The sequence below is a fragment of the Diadema antillarum genome, unplaced genomic scaffold (assembly GCF_040938485.1).
Source record: "Diadema antillarum isolate AM-2024a unplaced genomic scaffold, OU_Dant_1.0 seq00000413_RagTag, whole genome shotgun sequence".
In the NCBI taxonomy this organism is placed as follows: domain Eukaryota; kingdom Metazoa; phylum Echinodermata; class Echinoidea; order Diadematoida; family Diadematidae; genus Diadema; species Diadema antillarum.
The window spans coordinates 217,806-238,520 of record NW_027271399.1 but is presented as its reverse complement, the minus strand read 5'-3'; the positions used below and the strand labels follow the sequence as shown (position 1 = coordinate 238,520).

Sequence of the window (20,715 nt, the reverse complement as noted above, 5' to 3'; positions counted from 1 at the left end):
AATGATAAACAATTATTCTATCATAATCATCTGATAATCATAACACTGTATTATCATGATAGAATGTTTGTTTATGAATGATAGTACTTTCCTATTAACTATTACAAAAGTACCATCACCTTGAACATTGTTGTTAAATTTTTGGAAGCGGCCAGAGTAATCTGAAATCAAAGAAAGAAAACGGCAGATTACAGCAAATGAACATAGAAGACAACAACATACTCAGGGGTTACGTTCGATTTTGTTTTTATTCCCTTATCGAGTGGTGACGACAGATAGATCGAAAAACGACAGACAAGGTGATGTTGTAGGTTGTCTGTAGGTGTGGGTGGTTGTTTGTGACTTTGTAACTTTAATGTAAAAGTTACGGACTGGAAGCAGGATACGCGCTGATGTTCAGGTTTCCAGCTATAGCCCGTCTATGTTTAGCGACCGACTAGACTCCATGAAATTGAGCTTGTCGATAACAACGCAGGATCTCCCGAATTTTCAAGGTTGACCCTGATTTTCATTCATGAAAGAAGAACAGAAGCGGTGTCTAGTCAACTCTTTCTTCCAACGCAGAGAAAATAAGTACAGAAAGAAGACAATAACCCACGCGAGACAATGACCGCATCATATTACGGAAGTCACCCAGTAGGTCTATGTCCGACACTGGAAGGGAAAAAATGTATGAGAGATTGAGTGAGAGATATGAGTTCGGAAAGAAACAAAAACATATGTCAGAAACGGATGTTTTTCAACCATAGTTGGTCTGTTGAGTGTGAATCAAATCATATGCAGGTCTCGAAGATAACAACAGATTAGGAGCAGCTATTATCCTTAACCACAAGAAGGGGAAGACTCACCCGTTATGTCAACAGCCGAAACATTGAGCAGCACAGCTACGAGCGAGCAGGGACATCACTCAGGTAGCAACAACTTCCCGATGCGCGCGATAAATTCAGAATCCCCGCTCTCCCCGGCTTATTCACAATCCAGACGTTGGCTGATGCAGACACGGCGAGACTAGCGTATTGGGACGATTATCGGACTATTACATTAGGAGGAGAAACGCGAGCTTATATAGCAACGACGGAAATCTGTGTCTATATAGTTCTGGAATGTGCTTCAATATACGGATATTTTTATTTGGATAGTTCACAAACGAGAAATTGTGGTTTACAAAATCAGCAAGCGGAGGTAACTCGCAGCAAAATCATTGCCCAGGTCTGGTATGGTGGTTTTCTATTACGAAGAGTGCATCTGCGAGAGTGGAGAACTTGACCGTCTGACACAAGCGTTTCAATTCGACAAGCACGCAGGAGCTAGCACCGGGGATCTTGGTCGACTGACTGACAGACGATATAAACTGGCTTCAATTTCAATTTTTCGTAAATTCTAGGTGCAATAATGGCAGCGGAGACCTGTTCGAATCCAGCATACTCGCTCGGCAAACTCAGCTGTTTGCTAATGTCCGTGTTCTGTTTGCTGGTCAAACAATTCCCCGAATGTTCTGCAAGCGTGGGTGAGTCACGAAGTCGCATTTTGAAATTAGTGTGGGCCCTCTGTCTGGTAACCCTGTATACTATCCAGTAAATTCTTCAGTGAACGGCATTAGACATTAAAATGGCATTATTTTAATTCAATGTACTGTCCAGTCTTGTTATGAGAGACAGATAATACTAACTTCAAAATTGTTAACCTTTCTTTAAATTTGGAAGCCATTCACGCGAAGTGAATGGGGCGCCATTCTTCAATTATTTCTTTTCATCTACGCGTGGAGTTTCAGTTCCTTTAACTTGCTTTCAATTCCCAGAAAATCAAAGTTTTGTTCTCCATTTATGTATTGAACAACTTATCACTAGGTTCTGATGGCAAAGAATCTCTACCTGTATGCAAACTTTCTTTGTTAAATACACACTCGCTCTGCATCCATTCAATGGATATGCTTGTTTCCGCATGTGAAAACCTTCACGCCAGAACACTGCAAAGCAAAGTCTGTGCAAAAACATCACGGAGAAATATTTATACACCACAGACAAAGGACGATTGGTGTATACTTTTTACATAGCATGACCAGGTGCGTGTTCATTGTTTCATGACGATCGTCTGTGTAGATTTAACCGCATTTGTTGATCCTTACCTCTCGTGCACGTTAAACATCGTGAGAACATCAGCCATTCGCCTCTCTAAAAACTGCCCCGCACTTGGCTTTTATACATTCTTTACCCGTGACGTATTGTTTGCCTCTGACTCTGAGCCTCATTATTAATGCTTGCTCGTCAATGTTTGATCAGGGTATATTCGGCTCAGCGCCACAGAACTACTTTACCATTGAGATAACGGTGTGTGTGTATTTTTTTCTTTAATTCCATATCAGTTTTCATGATAAGTACACAGGAAGTGTGTATATGAGATAATAATTCTTTCGTCAAAATAGTTATTAATTTGGAAAACAAAAACAAAAACAAAAACAACCACTTATCACTTATGTTGTCTTACCTAAAAAGCTACAGCAATATGGAAGTCATCGATATTTTAAATATAGAAAATACAAATATTTTTTAGTACATGGATGTCTGTAATTTTTGATAGTACAGAGTTAATCTAGAAGGCTACAATATTACGCTGCTTATCTGTGCGATGTGGGGCTTAGTATTTACTGCGTTAATTGGACTTTGGCCACTGTACGGTCCCCTCTGAAACTGTATTAAAGTCAAGATGCATATGATCTGCAGCTCGAGTAGTATAGCACGTAGCGAAACTACCATACTAAGTGCATAAGTGCTGATGATATACGTAATCCCTGGTATCGATATAAAAACTTCAGTAAGTTCATTACCCATTGTCTTAATAAGTGTAGTAAAAAAAAAAACAGACTCGCTTGTGTTTCTCAGGTGATTTGCTCGAACTCGAAACAATATTTAAATAGTCAATTTCCTGTCTGAGTGTACCTGAAGTTTTTTCTCAAGGAAGCCGAAAAGAATATAGTATTAGAATGCATGGGACTAAGCAAATAATTAATTGGGTATGTCATGTCAGTGTATGGACGTTCATAGATTTCTCAGATGGTATCTGTTCAAAGCGTGTAGCTGGAAATTGTTGATTCTTTGTGAGTCGTTTTTTAGGCGATACTGAAATTAAAGGGGAATCATTCATAAATCTATTTTAAAATATTGTTTTGTCCAAACCAATCACTCAACACGCCGATTAAATGTCTATAATTATAGCAAATATTGCATGATCATTATCGTTGGGGCAATGAACACCCTGATGCAAGATTACATAATCAATATTAGCTTCCCATTGATGGCCTTTTCCACTCTTGCGCCCAACCAAGTATTGCCATCAGCATGTTAAAAGCGTTTACATGATTGAATCAGGGAGAGGAAATTCATTTTTCTTTTCTAACGATTGATGACATTAAGATTTTCACACAAGTCTGAAAGGTTGCACGCTGTAAAAATTAGGAGCAAAATGAGTCAAATTTACTTCTTTCCTTAAAGGACAAGTTCACCTTCATAAACATAAGGATTGAGAGAATGTAGCAATATTAGTAGAACACATCAGTGAAAGTTTGAGGAAAATCAGACAATCCGTTCCAAAGTTATGAATTTTTGAAGTTTTTGTGCAGTAACCGCTGGATGAGAAGACTACTGCAGTGTATGAATAACTTAGATGTCACATGCGTACAACAATATAAGGAAAATATAAAGAGAATTTCACAAAATTCCATCTTTTGAAAAAAAATACACATTCCCCTGACTCGTTACCGACAAGTAATGTTATGGGTAATATTATTCCCCCTACCTTTAGAAAGAGGCAAGTCAAGAGCTCCTTTATTATGCGAGAAAAGTGAAAATATGTTGAATTTTCTTTTACATTTTCTTTATACTGTTGTACGCATATGACTCACAAGCTGTAGTAGTCTCCTCATCCAGCGGTTCCAACACAAAAATTTTAAAAATTCATAACTTTTGCATCGATTGTCCAATTTTCGTCAAACTTTCACTGATGTGTTCTACTATTATTGTTGCATTCTCTCAATCCTTATGTTTATGAAGGTGAACTTGTCCTTTAATATCCAAGTATGAAGGGAAAAATCAGCTCAACTTGTCGCACAACGTATAATGACGTAATGTCTGTTTACAGCAGTGTTTAATGTTTTTTTTTTTTTAGCGTGTGTGTGTTTTGTTTGCATTTTTTTTTTTGTCTGCGAAATTAACATGTGAAGCTGGGACATTGATTCGAACAAAAAAAAAAAGTATAAAACGTGCCGCAGTCAGTAGGCGTATATAGGCCGTATATAGTATTTCCCGATGGAAAGGGAAACGCTATCGCATAGCCTAAACAGCTTGTGTCCAGGAAGCCAAGGGTTGTCAGTAATAACAGTGTAATTTTTCCAACAATACTCATAATTTCGTTGCTGTCGTGGCGGGTTTGTTGTGGTGAGATGGTATCTTTTTTTTTTCTTTTAGTGAAGATTTTGTTATATAGATTTGATGTTTTTATGCCTATAATATCTTAGTCAACAGTTAGTGTACAGATTCAGAATGGATGTCAGAGGTGAGGTTGACCTGAATGTGATGGCAATCACATTCTGGCCCATATTGTGGATATAGTGAATAATCTCATCATTATAGGTCCTGCCGCAGTATATTGTGATTAGAAGAGGAGTGTTAAAGCAGAGAGGTTGTTACGCGAGACTAGTCAAGCCACTAGCTCAAGTCGAGATCCAGAAAGAGGCGACGCGCTTGGCTTCGCTTCTGTGCAGTCTGTAGGAGTAAGCCAGTTCGGAGTTAGCTCATGTGCACATTAGCACAAAATGACTTTTTTTTTCTCAGATGGTTAGGAACTTCACTCGTTTAAAAGCGACATAATGCATCAGCTTACCCAACATATCAATATGCCCTATATGGAACTCATGCTAAAAAAACCCACAATAAACCTGTGTATAGACCAGATCGAATGATTCGTCAGCCAACACCTACGGTAAGCATCCATTTCGTTGTTTTTGCATTGAATGCATTGAATGCATTATCAATAAACTAAATTTATTATTGCTAAATACCAGGCTTGACGTCAGTTGGATGAACTGGCAAGCACAATTTGTAAGGATTTCATGAATTAGATAACATCACAGACGCTTATCTCATTGAATTTAAAAACCGACATCTCTATCAGAACAAAAACCTTTTTCTGCTCATGCTCAAACTGGAACCCCAAACTGGCTTGTTCTTCGCTCACGACTGTCAGTATTAGCAAGTGCGTGATGGCCTGCTTAAAAGGCTAATTATCAGCATGCTTTTAACATCTTCACTATCTACTGGCACATAAGAAGGCATTTGGCTCTATCCTCTTATTTACTCCGCCTAAGCAAAGAGGTTTCTGCGAATCCCGACGGTCGTTGACTTTTTTCAGCAGTCGGTAAGGTTATCAGTGGAGATGCCATGACTGGGAAGGTCGATCTGGAATCACTTCATTTCCCCTTTCCCACCCCTTCGATTCCTGTCGCTCAACATGGTTTTCCCCTAATCTCAAATAACCAGGGCTATGGCGTTTGTGTAGGAAATTCTACATCTTCCATTTAGAAGCGATAACAGATGAATCGCACACATTTCAGGTTAGGCAAGGATATGTTTTTGTTTTGTTGTTTTTTTTAGATTCCCCTTTGAAGTGAAGCAATCTTGCATGACTTGCAACTGATAGGGGATTTTGAGGAATAGGAAGAGGAGGAAAGTTTTCTCATACCTATACATTGCTAAGTGTGGCGACATCATATCAACCACTTATAAATTCTTTTTTATTTACATTTTAAGTACCGGTATTAGCGTAGACCTACTGTAGAACCTCCGAACCTGATATTAGACTTAATGAATATTTGATGATTAATAGTAAATATGATGATGCCAAACGCGCATTCGCTTTCAATGTAACCACTGATAAGTGACATTTTAGACTATTAGATGAGTTTTGCTGTTTTGCTATCAATTATGCACAAAATGTATATATTGATTATGATAGACTCGGAGACTTCTCAGTATGGTACTATAGGAGTAAGAGTCATGATTTCAGAATACACTGTATTATAGACAATTAGACATGACATTCTGAACCCATCGTTTCTCTCCTCAGTATAGACCTACATTTGCAGCATGAATTGAGTAACGATAAGATCTCTTTCACACCAAAACTGTGTTTCTTCATGAAGAAATTAAAATATTATCACGAATAATTGCAACAAAATACAAACTAAGCAACTTCCACGTTGATCATTTTTGTAATGACGATTATCTCAGCGAATGCTGATAATAGTGCCCTTCAGTTTCTCGTGCTTTTGATTTTATTTTGTTTCGGACGTGTCACTAGAATGAGTAGTGAAGATATATGATTTAATACATGTTTTCGCGGACAATCCACGACATTATACATATTTGATACGAAAACAGTCCTGGCTTATAAACTCATAAAAGATATAGCGGATAAACTTCACAATGATGAAATGAGGCCAACATCTTCGTCTCTGTTTATGCACGTCATGAGAGCGTGCCATACAGTGCATGTATACCAACGACACAAGCACAAACGCATTCTCCATACTAGCACTGTATATTTGGGCATTTTGAGGTCGAGTTAACCTGACCTGAGTCGACGACGAAGTACAACGTTTGGTTTATGTCCGTTTACAATCCGGAACTCCCTGTGCAGTTTGCTGCGTTTGTAAATATCATGTCGGGTACAAGTACAATGTAATCGTATGTACAGACTGGATATCACCATTCCAATCTCTCTGTTTAAGCGACTTTCATTGTATCTTCGTGATACGATGACGGTTACAGGTGATATTTTACCCCAAATTAAGAAATTAAGTGATTTGATTATTAAAGATAATTCAGCCAGAATATCCACTGTAACAAGCAGATGGCATCTATTGACAGGGGGGTGCTGTCAATTAGTAATCCATGATATGTAATATTATATCTTATACAAGATTAGATTAAATTAGATAAGACAAGATAAGATTAGATTAGATTAGATTAGATTAGACTAGATTAGATTAGATCAGTTAGTAACAAGTAAACATTCCAAGCCGAATGACATAAATAATAGGCAAAATAGCAGGGATATCAAGGGGTATAACAATGACTAGACGCTCCTTGCGAGGCACCTTCATCGTTCCGTAGAAAGTAGATCAGGCCAATCAAAGAGTTATCACAGAGATGAAGCTGTTTGTCGCTATAACCTCATCTGGGTACAACCCTTTCTCTCATCCCTGAGCCCCACCCTTTCTTTCTTCCTCCCTACGGTGAGGTTTATTAAAGGTGATTCCTAGCGCGAGACTGACACCACCTAATGGCGGACATCACGCTGCTCTCCATAATAGAGTTGCATTGCGGTTTTCATCTCGTCACATCGTTCTACAATCATTTCCAACGACATGAATTAACCCTGTCTGGTACGATGAAGCTTCAAACAGCCACCGACAGTGTATAAAAGCAATTTGCCCTGCAGATTTGTCGCTAACTTTTGTATCTATAATAGTTCATAACAAAGAATTTATTGTTACCCAAAGAAAATGGTGGTGGTAGTTACAAATTACAGGGTTTTAACAGTTCCCAGACTTTTGTCGTGCGCTTGGTATCTGAAAGCATGTAACTGACTGTTAAGATGACAATACATCGTCAGGTAGTCGGCGCGGTTATGCACTTAAAATGATTCGGAGTTATACCACGTACAGCCGTTTTGTTTGTTTGTTTGTTTGTTTCATTTTCTTATAACTAAGATCCGTTATCCTCCATTATGAGGCCCGAGTCATTAGAGTTTCAAGAAGCAAATGCTTACAATAATTAACTGTGGTAACAACTTCTGTATTTACATATGAATGGTAAATGTTTTCTGTCTGACGTATTGAAACTGCTATTATTGCTGCCAGTACAATGATTTCAAATCTCCTTATGAAGACAGTGCCACAAGGTGCAAGCCTACACCTGTTAGGGAGATGTAATTCTAAATGTATAGACACCAGGCAGAATTTGGGGTTATAAATCTTGCTGGCCCCATTTGGATATTTTCCGCTTCTTGTACAACTTGTATACAACTATATTTATCTTTTATCTTTTTTTTTGTCAGTAGTTGCAGCTTTTTAAATCTCCCAGGCTTGAAATTCGGTGAAAGTGAAAGTCGCATGGCACGGTCGGGTGGCTGTCGGAAGTTGGGAACTTCCCATTATTGTGGCAAGTTATTTACAAGTGGAAGTAATAACCTTGTAAGCGTGAGATTTAGAGAAGGAATTACCTATCCGACGTGAGCCATGCATAACAGTCGTCAATGAGAATTAAAACCGATTAAATTATCGTGAGAAATGAACGTGCTATTCTTTTGAAAGTTGCTTTCCCGGGTTGCCAGAGTTGGAACGCACGAGGGACTCCATACGCCAGATAAAGTGTTCTATACGAAGACCCCGCCACTGAAATGTATAGGAAGCAATGTATTAATTCTTTGGGGAGTATCGGTGTATATGTCACTTGCCAAAAGTTAATCCACATTACGCATTGGTCTGGGCCTGAGCATTTCAAAAGACCCTGATTTCCTGTAACCGGTATTCCGTTAATTCCAATCAGCCTTTCTCCAAAATGCCGTTTCACGATCACGTGATCGTAGATACATGTAGAAAAGCAAAATACTAGTAGAAGATTAACTTTGATTGATTAACTGCCATTGCACGGCTACCACACACAGTTCATCTTCCTCTGACAACTCTGTCGATCTTCAGATCTTCAGAAAAAAATGATTTTAAAAAATTGATGAAAATATGCCCGTTTTTTTAGGAATAGGTCCCTATTCCTTTAACTTTTTATTCACTTCTTTAATGAGTTGTGATTTGACATTGATATCAATAACTTTTCTTGCCTGAAATCTTTTAGGATTATACGAATATTGTCTACTAAATTGCTATTCTACACTCGCTGCGATCGAAAACGGTGTGTCACGCATGAGGGTCAGTATACGGTAGAACGGAGAACGGAAATTAGCTCTTTCCCCCTATGTTATATTCACTTCTTGACTTATATTACAAAGCTCGGACAAGAATAGAAGTACCCTCCCACTTTGTTTGATAAGGAGATGCTGCCATTATTAACAGACTAATAAAAAGAAAACTGTGTTATTTCTGCATCCATGTCGTCACCTGGTGCAAGGAAAATGAAATGTGATCACTGGCCTACCAAGACATACGTATAACTCACGTCAAGATTATACAGTGTGATACTAGAGTATAGTGGTACACCTCATTGTTGTGTAAAATCACGGAGCTATAGCTCCATGGTAAAATAATCTAATGTAAATATAAAAATACTATAAAATACATATGAAATACGTTCATAAAAACAAATATCATGGTATTCTTGTTTCTTTAGGGTTATTGATTCTTCCTCAGTTACTTTTTATACTCTCTAGGGCTTAAAGTTTTCCGTCTCGTGTCATGCAGATTTCTATATTTTGATCCGTGCATTTTGCTGTGAGCACTCAAATCTTAGAATCCCCAACCATTGTGCTCCGACCAGTGCGCACGCATTGTAACAGTAATGCGACTTGTAAGTTATAGAACAATATTAATAAAACAGGAAAATGGTAAGATTTTTTAGTATTGCTTCATTGCCATACGCTGGCCATACGTCAGTCAACACTCTAAAATCTGCCACAAAAACAAGCAAACAAACAAACAAACAAAACGTCCGCTTGGACAATGGACATCTGTGTATTTCGTGTTATCGTTTACATCCTTAGCTTGTCGATGGGAACAACGTGGGATTATTGCTAAACTCGTTATTGTGAATTGTTCAATCAGCATCTCTCATTCTATATAGCACTTTAGAACTGCTGTCATTATTTCGTTAAAAAAAGTGAAAGTACTATGTTGACATAATATTCGTGTTTATGTGAGCTCGAAAGAACTGACGACTTGTCGAAATCCGACACCCTGTCGAGTTGACTTTTTTTAACCACCAAAAATCAACACTGTCAATAGTGAGCAGTATGAACTGCGGTTTACACGCTAAAACAATCCGTCAAGGTTTGATGGTAATGAACCACAGACGGGTGCGTTAGGCCAGATTCTACTATCAAATAGCGATTTGGCTGCTGAGATTGAGAGTGGAGTGGAAACTCTAATGCCACGTTAATGACACGTTAGTGAAAGGTGAATGTACTCGTTCTGAATGCCAGTGGGGCTATCGCCGTGTGGATAAGAGGTCACGGTCGGAGATTAGATTGTAAAAGGGCGTTGGCTAGAGTCACGAAGGTCATGTGATGTCAATTCTCACCTGGCATTTTACCTATCGACAACATGTGATTAGCAGTGATGAAAAACATGGACACAATTTGTGAAGCAAGATAATAAGAAAAGGATATGGTATATAGGTGCCTACTACCACTCGTACCAGTATCTAACACTGAAATTTTAAGATAATTTATGACTGAGTTCTTGATTTAGTTCGATTTGATTGGATTGGATTGGATTGGATTGGATTGGATTGGATTGGATTGGATTGGATTTGGGGATTTGTTTAGTTATTTTATTTATTTTTCCCGGTTTTTTTTTCTTCTGGTATACTGCCGACCGACAATAGATGGTGTATATTAACTGGTCGGGTAAATACATTCGCAGCGCCTCATTTTGATGGAATAATGTTTGAATATGAAAACATCTGGGGTTTTCTCTCTTAATAAAGTTTTCAAAAACATAATGTCGTCAATGCACTAGAAATATAGGAGGCCTATAACTGCAGCAACTGTTGTAAATTCATCATATTTTTCGCACGATACTGCATCATAAAGACATCGTATGGATGGGAATGAAGAAGAAAATAAATATACGATAATACAATTATAATCAAATACTCTATACTGAGCGCTTAAATAGCTTCATCAAAATGAAAATGTCAAAATCAACACAAAATTAATGATAATACATGTACCTGTTTTCATAGAAATAAAAGCCCAGTTCAGATAATGACTATGCATTCAAATAATTAATGGAATGGTTGCAGCTTTCTGTCTTTCTGAGTCATTGTTCGTATGCTTCTCTTTTTGCCCCCCCCCCCCCGAACGTCACACTCATACACACACTCTCTCTCTCTTTTTCCTTTTCTCGTAGAAGTGAAATTTGCCGGATCGTGTGACTTCGAAACGGAGGACCTGTGCGGCTATGTCCAAAGTGAGCGCGACGACTTCAACTGGAGGAGACGATCAGGGCCGACACCATCGACAAAGACTGGTCCCGATCACGACCACACCATCGGTGCCAATGGAACAGGTATGGGAGGGATCTGATTTCTTGTCGGGCAATTAGTCGGGCTCCAGGAGAGCCAATGAAGGGTATGAAGTGGTGATTTTAGAAGTCTTAGTTTAAAATCAAAGCTTGTAGCGTGCATATAATCTGTTTAATCTCATGATTTTAGAAAGCCAATTTACGATAGAATTGTAATATTTTGAATAATTACGAACAATGTTTGACAAATACTCGTAATCGAATGAGGAAACTCCACAAAACGCGACAAAGAAATTGATGTGGCTCAGTATACACCAGTATAAATATGTACGCGGTTTAACACAATGTGTTCAGTTTCACTTACACGTTATGTTGGCTTTGAAATTATGTTCATGTTCACGCAAGCCTATGCCAATTATGCGTATCAACATTAAAACCCGGTACTTATACATGGTATTAAGTCGGGTCTGGTTAATGCATTCGCAGGGCCCTATTTTGATGGAATAATGTTTAAATATGAAAACATCTGTGCTGGTGATGGGTTATTTTTTTTTTAATCATTATTATTTGTTCATAAAGCATGTCATCCTGTTTTGGAGTAGAAGGAAGGAATACAGGATTTCCTTTGTGAGTTATGTCCCCTGCCAATTTCCTATTATTGATATTTGGGAATTTGGCAGTGAGGGCGCTTTCTCGGTCAAGTTGTCAGTCATCCATGACCACTTTGGGTTCGGTTCGCCGTCATCTTGGCTGAGTGAAGTCCTCTCATGGGCCATAGTGTGGCACCAAGGAGCCGCTCCCTAGTACCTCCTTGGTGGCACTAACCCATCCTTTGCTCCTGAATGTAGTCCAGTTGGGTGCAATTTGCTGCGTTATTCAAGTGACGGAACATTTCCTCAACTTGCTTTCTTGGCAAAATCATAATCATACACTGCCAGGATTACCCAGAATTCTACCCTCCGCCTGGTCTTCACACTCTCACGTGTATTATATACCGTAATCCTTTTGAATACAAGGAAGAGGGACTATCTACACCTGCTAACACTAAATTTGAACTCTGGTACTGTATAATCTCACAGTAATACACTTGTTATGACCATTTGACATTTCTGAATTTATCCTTACTAGTTTCGTATCTTGTCAAGATATTACAATCAAAATGACAAACTTGAAAACAACCCCCAACAGGAAACAAACGCAGAAAACGAGGAGACTACCAACCGATTGGCGAAGACTCGAACGAGCCATCTGATATTTTGTTTCCCTGAATAACAATGACTCCACCGTCAGCCTCTTTATTTTAAAGCTGGATGTTCTGTAGGCCACATTTACTGTAAGCACAGACGCGCAATTATCTAGCAATGAAGTCTTACATGATTAGAATATCTATCCATTTATTTTTTCTTCTGCATGTCAAATATTTCAGATTCAAACCTCAAATTATTTTGAATGAACCGTCCCCAGCAAGCAGTGCGTTTCACCATATATATTTTGCGTCTGTCCCGTGTGATCTGCTACAGGACACTACGTGTACATAGAAGGCACAGGAGTACACGCCTGGAACTCCGCCCACTTAATCAGTCCCCCGCTGGCTCCACGCCCCACCTACTGTGCCCAGTTCTTCTACCACATGTACGGGGAGGACACCGGCCAACTAAACCTCCACGTCCTCGACGAAACGGTGATCGACAAGCCTGTACTTCTCTGGTCCATGCTCTGGGAGCAAGGCAACCAGTGGCTGAACACCAGTATCAACGTCCCCTGTGAGAACGGCTGCAAGGTGTGTTGATATCCGTATCTTTGTTTATCTATTTATCTATTTATGTATTTATTCATTCATTCGTTCAATTTTTTTATTTGTTTTAGTTTGCAGAAATCAGGAAACGATAGTACATTTATTCTCTGAACTCATTTTTAATAGAAACAAACATAGTGGTATCTATCGACAAGTAATACTCACTGCGTTTCTGTTGTTGTTCCAGTTGTTGTTGTTGTTGTTGTTGTTGTTGTTGTTGTTGTTGTTGTTGTATCTTAACACGTGGACATGTCAACAGGTAATAGTACAATACATGTATTGCCAACAAAACAACGCAACAATATGAAATGTATAACGAAAGAATAATACACATAAAAGAGATCGTGTATGGGATATAGATGTTAGTTCCACGAAGTCTTAGTGTATATTTAGGCCTATAAAATGATAATACAGAGTTTGCACTGCATCAAACATAATCACATTGAAATGAAAATGATTCAGTCTTCAAAGACAAAAAAAAAGTACAACAATGTAGCGACACCACCACAGGCTAATGCCTCGCCATGAGTCATCACAACTTATGGCGTGAAAATAACAAGTTCGATTTTCGGGAAAGATGGTGATATTTTTTTTTGTGTAGAATGTAACTGGATGGATTTGGATGTAAGTATAGTATCATTAATACCAGTTTTATATTCTCTTTAGCTCTCTTTTGAGGCTAAGCCGGGAAATGGCTTCTGGTCGGACATCGCTATTGATGATATCACAGTTACTAATGGAAGCTGCTTTGCCGAAGGTATATATGCTTGATCATTTCTCATTAATCAATACATTAAAACAAAAAGTTAATTTGGACAATTATGTTGAAGCAGCAAATAGGTAGAAGACTCCCCCCCCCCCCCCCCCGCAACCTTCACAACGACATTCTGATTGCATCAATATGGATGTGAAGTTAGGAACAAGTGTTTCAAACAATAATGGTATGGATTTGATCCCTGTCCGCGGTATAACTATAGTAGTTATTATATCCCGCATTAAAGTGATCCTCCTACATTCGGCGCAGGTGGAAGGATACCAGTGACAGAAATATCAAAAGGACCGTGCGTAAAATGCGATGTAGGGTGGAAGAAGTTCTCATTTAAAAAAAGAAATGAAATGATACGTCAGGTTAAAAAGGTGGTTGTAGGCGTCCAGGAAATGGATGTTTGCACTTTTAGTCCGTTCGCTGTTTGGATCAACTTTGTTGATTACCAAGAGCCTGAAAGTATGATTCACATATAACTCTTTTTTTCGTCGTGAAATTATACACTCTCGGGACCCCCTGTGTTCTTTCGTCATTCGTGAAAGACAAAAAAAAAATGAAACGGCAGCTATGGCGTTTGATTTGATTCGGTGAGACCACATTGGAGAAAAAAAGTTCACTTTGGCCAATTACGTTGAAACAGCAAATACATGTAGCTACGGAAGACTACCCCCCCCCCCCCTTCCACTTCACCTTCACAAAGACATTGTTTTCATCATTGTGTATGTAGAGGTGAGGAACAGATGTTTCAAACAATATTGGTATGGATTTTGTCCCTTTCCGGTAGTAGTTGATATCCCGCATTAAAGTGATCCTCCTAGATATATTCGGAGCAGGTGGAAGGGTACCAGTGACAGAAATGTTAAATGAACAGTGGATAAAATGCAATGTAAAGAAATTTTCATGCCCCCCCCCCCCCACACACACACACACACATACACAAAACCCCGACTCATACGTTCGCCTCAAGCAGTTGTTTCAGGCGGCTAGGAAACGGATGTTTCCACTTTTATTCCGTTCGCTGTTTGGACCAACTTTGTTGATTACCAAGAGCCTGAAAGTATGATTCACATATAACTTTCTTTTTTTTTTCGTCGTGAAATTATGAATACACTCTCGGCACCCCCGGTGTTCTTTCGTCATTCGTGAAAGACAAGAATAAAATAACATCTAAGGCGTTTGATTCGATGTGGTGAAACCACATCGGAGGAAAGAATGCATGATGTCATGACGTAATTTTCGTCAGCTGACGTCACTACATTCTTTACGGACCAACGCACGCAGGGCGTAGCAGCGCCGGCTTGCTGGGGTGAACGTAATTACACCGGGCCTCATGCTGTGAATCGACCTGAAAAATCTCTCCCCAGGCTCCGGCGTACTCGATCTGGTCGGCGATTCCGACATAAATAGCTGGTCATATATTTTTGTAGTCTTACCAGTTCGACCCACTCTGGTCATTGCGATCAATATCGCACACATTATTTCTGACAATACATTGCATTCCCCGTCTTGTATCGGAGTGCCCAAGACAATGCCAAGTTTGAGCTCTCGTTCGAAGTAAATTCACTCACTTGATGAAATAATCAACTTGTGTCTCATCATTTCGCAATTTTTAGAGCAATTATCATGACAAGAACTTGGTCTCTTTTGTAGGTAAATTCCTAAATGCCAATCCAGCAAACGCAATGTTGTTTTTTCATCATGAGGAAAAACACATTGCGAACTCTATCCGTAGCCATTACTGTGTCATTGTCAATCAGCACGGGTCAATACGTTGCGCTAAGACTCGCCATTTTCTTTCCACCCCTTTTTTAATGATCTGCAGAAGCTGTCATTATACGAGTACTTCTTCTGTACTTCTCAAAACGTATCAACATCTCAAAACCCTACCCTTTTCCACAACGTAAAGACATCCGCTTTGCGCTGTTGTTGGTCAATTTGTTGGTCAATTGCCCGCTTATATGCATGTATAAGAAGCTATACACAAGATGTCTGTATTTATTGTTACAGAGGTGACAACAGTGCCATGGTCGGGAAATGCATTAATAATATTTGGACAAGAATGACAATTAAGGAGTGATACTTATTTCAGTACAAATTACTGTCGTTCTTGTTCTTGTCGTGGTAAAATTTACTGCCATTTCTACTATATGTTGTTGTGGTCTTTTTCTTTAAGTTAGTTATTCACTTGCTTGAATTTTTTCCCCCAGCCCCAATAGTCACGACGTCATTTCCATCGACGACAAGACTTCAAACAGAGGCTTCTACCAAGACTGTTAGCACAGATCATGTTCCTGTGAAGCCAGTCCTAGGTTCGACAGCGAGTCCAACCCTCGACTACGACATCATCGAGTACAGGTACGATGAGCATTTCATCACCATCATCCTTGCCGTCGGCCTGACCTTTTGGAGCCTCGTCTTCGGGGTCATCTTTGTGCTCTTCTGCTTTTGCGACAAGCGTCAGAATGGTGGTCGATCTCGCAGACGACAGTTTGAAATGGACGTCGAGCACGGTGATCCAGTCAAGCCGGGAATTCAAAAAAACAATTACATCGAGATTGAGGAACACGAACGCGATACTGTTGACCGCGTCGATGATAACGGCAACGATAAGTCAGTCATTCATCCAGATGAGATGGAAAATCAGGAATCTGACGACGGTTCCATGGATTCGGAGATGTACAGCGTGCCAATCATTACGACGCCGAAACCTCCCCGGGGACCGACGCCGCCGTGTGGTTACATGAGTCTCCAGCAGGACAGTTTGAATAACAATGCGGAGTATCAGCCACTGGATGTTAGGGAAGTAATGGCGTGAACAGGAGCGCATTTGACGCTGCCGCCTGCGAGAAGGACAAGAACTTTACCTGTATCGAAAGATGCTCTAATTATATGAACAGATTCATCAGAAAAGCTGTGGAATTTATAAGTACTAGTCGAACAGTCCAGTGGTTATGAGTCTAGTGATGAGAAAGACTGCTTTTAATTGTTGAAATGAATATTGATAAAAGAGATGGATATCCGCAGAGACGTTGCTGAGCAACAAGGATGATATGTAATAATTATGTGAACTGCGCGAATTTCTTATCTTGTTTCTATAAATGGACAGTATTCTCAAACATTACTCCAAGTCCTTGTATTTTCATGATGTACATGATGATGGATGAAGCAATTTCCATCGGTTGGTGTGCAGAAGAAGAGACATAGTAATAAAATGTATTATGAAATGTATCAATATGAACTGACTTGTATTTCTATCAGTTTTATTCATTTATTTCAGAGAGTTATCCCTGAAAATGCAAAGGGACTATGATCTGTATGAGTCAAATATTCGCGTTGTTGATGAATTTGGTAAGTCTCTGTTTGCGTTTAGGGGCAGAACTCTACATAGGAATGAGTGAGAGTAATGAAAAGCTAGCTTCGCTGGATAAAAATACAAACAGGCAAACAAACGAACAAACTGACAAACGTGAATATGGCTGGAAAGAAGGAGGGGGAAGGAGGAAGAGACTACTGAGAAGGAGAGAAGAGAAGGAAAAATAATCATAATATTAACAGTGAGCAGTTGATATTCAGCATCTGTCATACAGTGTATTCTCATTATGAACGTTCTTTCATTTTCACTTTCATAATGATCACACACAAAACACAGACACAACACATGCACACACGCACACACACACACACATACACACACACACACACACACGCACACACACACACACAGTCATGACAGGTATTGTGATCGACACAAGCTTATAAATATCTCATTGTATCCGTCTCAGGTTACGGATTTCTGTAAATATCATTTCCCTGGGTGAATTGTACTTCCCCTCTACAAATGCTACTGAAAAAAAAAAATGATTGTATACTTGTTGTTGAAGCCAGAGATGAAAACACGATTTGAGTCTGACACAATGGGTATTCAAATCGTTATTCCATTGTCAGCTACGTTTCATTATCTGGTAGTTTCAAGTTTTACAAAGAAGAATAAAGTGAATTCAACAATGTTTTACACGAACTATAAAAGTCTGCACCAAAGGGCCGGAAAAGGTTGTTATAGTCGTCTTTCTTTCTGTTATCATCGTTAAAGATGTGATGACTAAGCGTATTCGATATTCGTGGCAAATTGAGAGTACATATCACAACTTCGTGTATACGAACAAAATATGCAACCCACATATACTTAATTGGCTCTCTGTTTTTGCTTCCTTTATTTTCATTTTCAAAAATGTCCAACAATTATTGCCAAAATGAGACGAGAAGGTTGAATAAAAAGGCACGAACTATAGGTTCGAGGAGAATAGACATTTATCCGACAATGACAATTGAAATTGAGTTTTTCGTCAATTCTCTCGTGCCATATTTTCAAATTCTCAAACTTGGGTTTCGGAGCTATTTTAATTTTACCTTATCAAAACAGCTTTTACATTTTTTTGGGAGGGAGGGGGCATAGATTTGATGTGAAGTACATGTATCGGAAAAGTAACAAATTAATGAATGGTAAAGGGAAAACACTATATTTCATATCGCTGTTAGAGTGTCTAAAAGTATTGAAACTGATCATAGTTAAGCTTATCTTCAGCAGCGTGTTCAAAGTGGAAAGGATACATAACATTGATAACAGTGCAAAACATTACACATATTACATCGTAAGATGTTTTCACGATCGTCAGTCGTCTATTTTAAGCTGTACATGCGTTAACGCCTGTACTAGTCGCTGACGTAATTCTATCCATACAGTATGATACGAATCTTTACATACATTGTACTTTTATATCGCATCTATCTAATCATAACACGGTCAAAGCGTAAAGGTTTTCTTATATTATTGTGTTTTATTTCTTTTTGTTTTCATATCAATGATGTGTGTTTGTCGCGTTCGGGCTATCAATTACACACGCTACATTTACTTTCCTTACAGATATAGGTATAGGGCGAGTTCTGTGGCCGCACATCTTATCTCAATACGATATGCCCATAGCAATAACACGTTTCTTCTGTATTCAGAGCGTCTGTGAATTATATGACTATAAAGGAGGCATTATGTATGCCTAAAGAAGACTCGAACATATATGTTCAAAGATAATAACGACATGAACAAGTGATACATGAAATGAAATCATTGCATGAATAACAGCTGCAATTTCACGAAAATATGTGTATATAAAGTTTTTTGTTGTTGTTGCAAACAGTAAAATATATACTACAAAACTGTGCACCTATTTCATTTCAACATACAAACAATATGATACATCTAACGTTCAAGTTATACTGGTTGTACATGTATGCTTAAGTGAATTGTATAGAATATCTGGGAATATGTACCACAGAGAATACAATACAAAAGGAAATCATAAACTGATGCGAGGTCCCAACTTCTTTACACGGAGGAAAACAGCTCTCATCCTAACGCAGCCTCTACTTGGCTGGCATACGGCCAGACCACCTTCCCAAAAGTGTCTGAACATCTGTTGATGACAAATTTCCTCCCTTTCGGCCCTTAGCATGCTTAGTGCCACAGATGCAACGTGGAGACTTTGTGCAGCGGTAGCTTAACTCCCGAAGACTGTCCGATTTTGGTTGACACTTACTGTCCATATATATTCTAACCCAGTCAGCTTAGAAAGGGTTAATCATTATTCCCCGTTCAGCAGTGTTCACAAAGGGATTGCTCTTTGCAGAATCTCTGCCAGATTTAGGTATGCATCAGCTAAAATGTTTGTTATAACACTCTGGTTAGACCTACGGTGAAGAAATTGTCATGTGTTATTGTTTCTTCACTTTGGTGACCAGTAGTAACTGCCGCGACGATTACATACAAACATTCAAATTCACTTTCATGTAACTAAACATGTCTATATTTCATGGAGCGCTGTCTGATTTACAAGTTCCATGACATTCAATAGCACGGTCTAAAGAAAAAGTTTTATGATAGCCCAAATTTTTAGAGATGCCGGAAACAAAACATATAAACTAAGGATTGAATGGTAACATTGTATCACCAGAAGTGGATGAATTTACCATAAGCATATCATCACGTAGATTTTATTTTCAACCGCACACTTTTCCTTCTTATGAGCCCGAATCACAGATCGCAACCACTTATAAGCTGGGAGCTACCGCGTTGCTGCAGTACAGACGCAAACAGACAACATTCGCTGCTATCTTAATTGGCTGTTGATTGATTAGAAAATGTAACCTGTTTGCAGGATGTACGACTTCTTAATGAAAGTAATAGCTCCCCTATCAAAACAACAACAGCAGGAGCAGCAACAATAACAAGAAAGTCATTGTCATCACATCAAACACTCATATCAATACATGACATTAGACAACATTGACCAGTCATATTGCGTAGGTCCTATGCACAATGCATGGTGGCTACTTATTCGTCAGAAGTTCTAAACCGGATGGCACGCGAGATTAAGGTTGAATGATTTCACGCATTGCCATACATTAATATTCAGTGTTAAGACAAGCCTAAGTTAGGGAGGTAGGTGTAGGAGCCTTGAGTATACATAGTTCCTTCAAGATGAACGGCGGTCGCTAAGGCCTTGTTATCGTTGTTTTTTGTCGATATATCTGTTGCCCTCAATAGTCTTAGGGGATTAAAGCGTAGAAATCCACCGGTTATTATAAACAAAGAAAAAGTGAACATGAATGTACGTTTGGTAAAGGGGGTATCTCACTGTGCTCAAAATTTTGAACATGTTCAAATTTCTTTGCGGCAAGAAAAACTGTTTACGACAATGAAAGCTGTTTGCGAATTTGCTTGCAGTTGTTTACGAATTTGATTGCAACTGTTTAATGAACCCTGACGAAACTTAAAATTCCTTATAGAATTCGCCACGCTCGCAAACATTCGCCGTTCAGTGAGATGCCCCCTTCAGAACAATACTTAAT

General features: G+C 38.9%; 1 protein-coding gene across 1 annotated transcript; it reads left to right on the top strand.

Moving 5' to 3' along the window:
* Positions 1-928: 928 nt before the first annotated feature.
* LOC139732327 (uncharacterized) lies at positions 929-16,662 on the top strand. Its single transcript, XM_071643194.1, has 5 exons — positions 929-1,507; positions 11,138-11,296; positions 12,772-13,031; positions 13,713-13,803; positions 16,029-16,662. Exons 1-5 carry the CDS (start codon positions 1,393-1,395, stop codon positions 16,625-16,627), a joined length of 1,224 nt encoding a protein of 407 aa, XP_071499295.1. The 5' UTR covers positions 929-1,392; the 3' UTR covers positions 16,628-16,662.
* The last annotated feature ends 4,053 nt before the right edge of the window (positions 16,663-20,715 follow it).